Genomic DNA, 3,612 nt, shown 5'->3' on the forward strand with positions numbered 1-3,612 from the left:
AGTTTGACCATAGATGGTTGTTGGCTGTATTTCCTTGAAAGATTCACATAGCATCCTGCAGTCATGGATGATGGGTTCAAGCAGAGTATTAGAGGAGCCATAACCCCAGAACCGTTCGTAAATTAAAGTAGCATCGATCTCTATAAACAGTTTCCGAATGTCCTGGAATTTTGCTAATAGGAGACCCTGACGAAGAGCAATAGTTCTGCAACAATACTAGTTGTTATTCCGAGATTCATGGAGAGACCAACCGTCCAATTCCCCGCCTCATCTCGGATGATTCCCCCCGGCACTCGCCTTTCTTGGATTACCACAGCTCGAGCCATCGGTGTTAAGCTTGTAGTAGCCCAGTGGCGGAGGGGACCAACTCACCTCGATGTGAGACAACTAAGCACCGTGTACGTGCATCCAAGGACTTAATCTTGCTATGCAATCTCATGGTTGCAAATGACACTAGCGAATTGCTTTTTGTACGATGGGACCACTTTCGTCCTTGTATTTCGTTTTTTCCACAACTTTAATGGTGCATATCTGTCAAGTTCTAGTACGTTCTGACGCCATTACTCTTGATTAAAGATTGAGATTATTATGAATTGATCGTCAGTGGTACACATATCCATACGTCTCTATCGTCCCAGTGTTCCTTATCGAAGTTGGCTTCTTCTTCTAGCTAATTCTTTTTTTACGCACCACAATTAATCGATCAGGACAAAAAAGATATTTTTGGTTGTACCATAACTCGACGTCGATCTGATTCATCCCCTGACGTCGTCATTCTGGGCATAATAAATAAGTGAAACTGCACGAAGGAAACTTCATCGCCCACATCGCCTTTGAATACGCATGCATACATTTCTGGTTTGTGGGCTCACATGTATCGATGGACAATTTCAACTTCTCGCTTGCATGTAGAAGTAGAACTATCAAAATATATTACATAGACCGGCGACACATGCATGGACATAGTGATGTGAACTAGCCGATTTTTCTTGATCAAGAGCATGTGATATTGTGCCACCTCAACTAGTCTCATATAATTTCCGTGTACGGAAAATTTTATGGTTATAAAGATATATATATATATATATATATGTATGTATGTATGTTTGTATGTATGTATGGGTAAGGACTCCAGAAGGCATGACGTAAACCCAATAATTAATTTCTCGCTCAGTTAGGAAGAATGGCAGCTCCGGATGGAAGATGGTCTCTCCAGGGGATGACCGCTCTCGTCACCGGTGGAACCAAAGGAATCGGGTACCTAATTCTCTGATCAGTGTCTTTAACTGTTTGTTACCATGCCAGAAGAAACTAGAAATCATGACCCGATCATTCCGTGTGCATACGACTTTCTGAGTTGTGCATGCAGTCTGAGTACACACATATATACATATGTACAACTGTGTGATATTACTAGGTATGCTATTGTGGAGGAACTCGCGAGACTGGGAGCAGCTGTCTACACATGCTCTCGGAATGATTCAGAGCTTAACGAGTGCCTGAATAACTGGAAGGCAAAGGGCTTTCAAGTTGCGGGTTCAGTGTGCGACGTATCTGCCCGAGCTGAAAGAGAGAAGCTGATGCAGACAGTGTCATCTGTCTTCTCATCAAAGCTCAACATCCTAGTCAGTGACCAAATTATTTGATTCCTCCTTCGCAGATTGTCTTCTATTATTTGGTATATATAAAGTGGCAAAGAAAGCTGTATGTGTCATTAATTTTTTCTTTTTCCTTTTTTCCTTCTCTGTTTTTTCTCTGTGCGCGCGCTTGTTTGTGTCGTGGTCCTGTATTAGGTAAACAATGCTGGAACGAACATAACCAAAGCCACCACAGAGTACACGGCGGAGGAGTTTGCTATCATCATGAACACGAATTTCGAGTCGGCATATCACCTTTGCCAACTCGCACACCCTAAGCTGAAGGCTTCGGGTGCGGGAAGCATCGTGTTCGTGTCTTCCATATCTGGGGTTATTTCTAGCCCTGCTGGATCTATATATTCTGCCACTAAAGGTTATCGATATGATACCAATGATATCTTCAGTCGTAGCACTTATTGATTATATATGTTTGAGTATCTAATTTATCATGACATTCTTCCATGTTCTGATCACTTAAGATCAATATGAAATTAACCAATCGTAGCTGGCTAGCTAACTACTTCGATTATTTCGTTACATATCAGTGTCAATTATCGCATGATTTTTTGTTATGGATTATTAATTTCTTTTCGTGTGGGTTTGCTTGCAGGAGCCATGAATCAGCTAGCGAAAAATTTGGCCTGTGAGTGGGCAAAAGACAACATAAGATGCAATTCGGTTGCACCTTATTACATCTCGACACCGCTAAGCGAACCTGTAAGTGTGCCGAGAAATTAATCGCATACCTTGTAATTCATAAATAGGAGAAGATATCAATTCAATAATAAGTGGAACTGAGAAAATAGTGTAGTGCAATGACACACATAATAACGGGGTTTAATTTTCATAATAGGACTACATGCTTTCTTTTGTTAATTTTTCTACTTTCTTATATTAGGCTCGTGCGCTTCCTTTTATAATTCAAAAAAGAAAAAAAATTCAATAAGCTGAGTTTTAAACTCAGAAAACTTTTATTGGTAGGAGTTCACTGATCACCACATGATTAATTAATTCTGATCTAATATATATATATATATATATATATGTATATATGCATGCATTTGCAGCACTTAAAGAACGAGAAGTTATATGAGGCCATTATATCAAGAACGCCGATGGGCCGCGTAGGAGAGCCGAAAGAGGTGTCCTCCTTGGTAGCCTTCTTGTGCATGCCGGCAGCATCTTATATAACCGGTCAAACTATCTCCGTCGATGGGGGATTCACCGTAAATGGGCTCTTCTTCGACTGGACGGCCAACTAATTGTACATCGCTCATTTTGAATACTACGACGACGACTTTCCGGAACATAAAGCCATACACGCCTACTGTTTGCTGCTATATAATAAAGAAATAAATACTGTGCTATATATGCTCTTTGTTTTAATATTTGTTCACGTAGTACAAATCTATAGGGCGGTTGAAAAGTCAAAAATATCGATAGTTCTTAATTTAAAGATACGGTTTAAAATAAAATAAAGAAGTTGTATGTTCTTCCTTCTCTCTTTCTCCGATGTGTCAAATCTCTCCGTAATTTGCTTTCTTCTCTCTCAACCTCTTAATCCTATGTTCTATCTTTTTTTTTTTTTCTATTTCAAAATTTATCTCCAACTCTTTTTTTTTCTCACTAATAATTTGTTTTCTTCCTCTTTAAAATCAATCCATCCATCCATAAGCGTATTGAATCTCGCATAGTGTACGCTGGCAGTTATCAATTATACTCATTTGCATAGTTAAAAATAAAATATTCAAAATTGGGAAAGCTAGCCAGCAATTACAAAGTTTAAGTTGATTTCATTTGACGGAGAAATCATGATTTATACCATGACATGTCAAATTTTAAAATCTTTATAGGCGGTGAAAATTGAGAAAAATAAGTGTTATAGTGCTATTTTTCCTCATTATCAAGTATTCTCGTTTAGGCTTTCTTATTGGGCTTTGCAGGCCTTTTATTACTGGGTTATTCTGGCCCGAAC

At 39.0% G+C, this 3,612-nt stretch overlaps 1 protein-coding gene across 2 annotated transcripts; it reads left to right on the plus strand.

Annotated features, from left to right (window-relative positions):
• Positions 1–810: 810 nt before the first annotated feature.
• LOC116212360 (tropinone reductase homolog At5g06060-like) lies at positions 811–3,142 on the plus strand. Of its 2 annotated transcripts, XM_031546925.1 has the most exons (5): positions 811–1,257; positions 1,418–1,625; positions 1,794–2,010; positions 2,248–2,354; positions 2,705–3,142. In XM_031546925.1, the coding sequence occupies exons 1-5, from the start codon at positions 1,184–1,186 to the stop codon at positions 2,897–2,899; spliced, it is 801 nt and encodes a 266-aa protein (XP_031402785.1). In that variant the 5' UTR covers positions 811–1,183; the 3' UTR covers positions 2,900–3,142. The 2 variants fall into 2 exon arrangements, with proteins under 2 accessions (XP_031402785.1, XP_031402784.1); XM_031546924.1 differs by lacking the exon at positions 811–1,257 and having other exon boundaries at positions 1,264–1,625.
• The last annotated feature ends 470 nt before the right edge of the window (positions 3,143–3,612 follow it).

The sequence above is a fragment of the Punica granatum genome, chromosome 6 (assembly GCF_007655135.1).
Source record: "Punica granatum isolate Tunisia-2019 chromosome 6, ASM765513v2, whole genome shotgun sequence".
NCBI lineage: Eukaryota > Viridiplantae > Streptophyta > Magnoliopsida > Myrtales > Lythraceae > Punica > Punica granatum.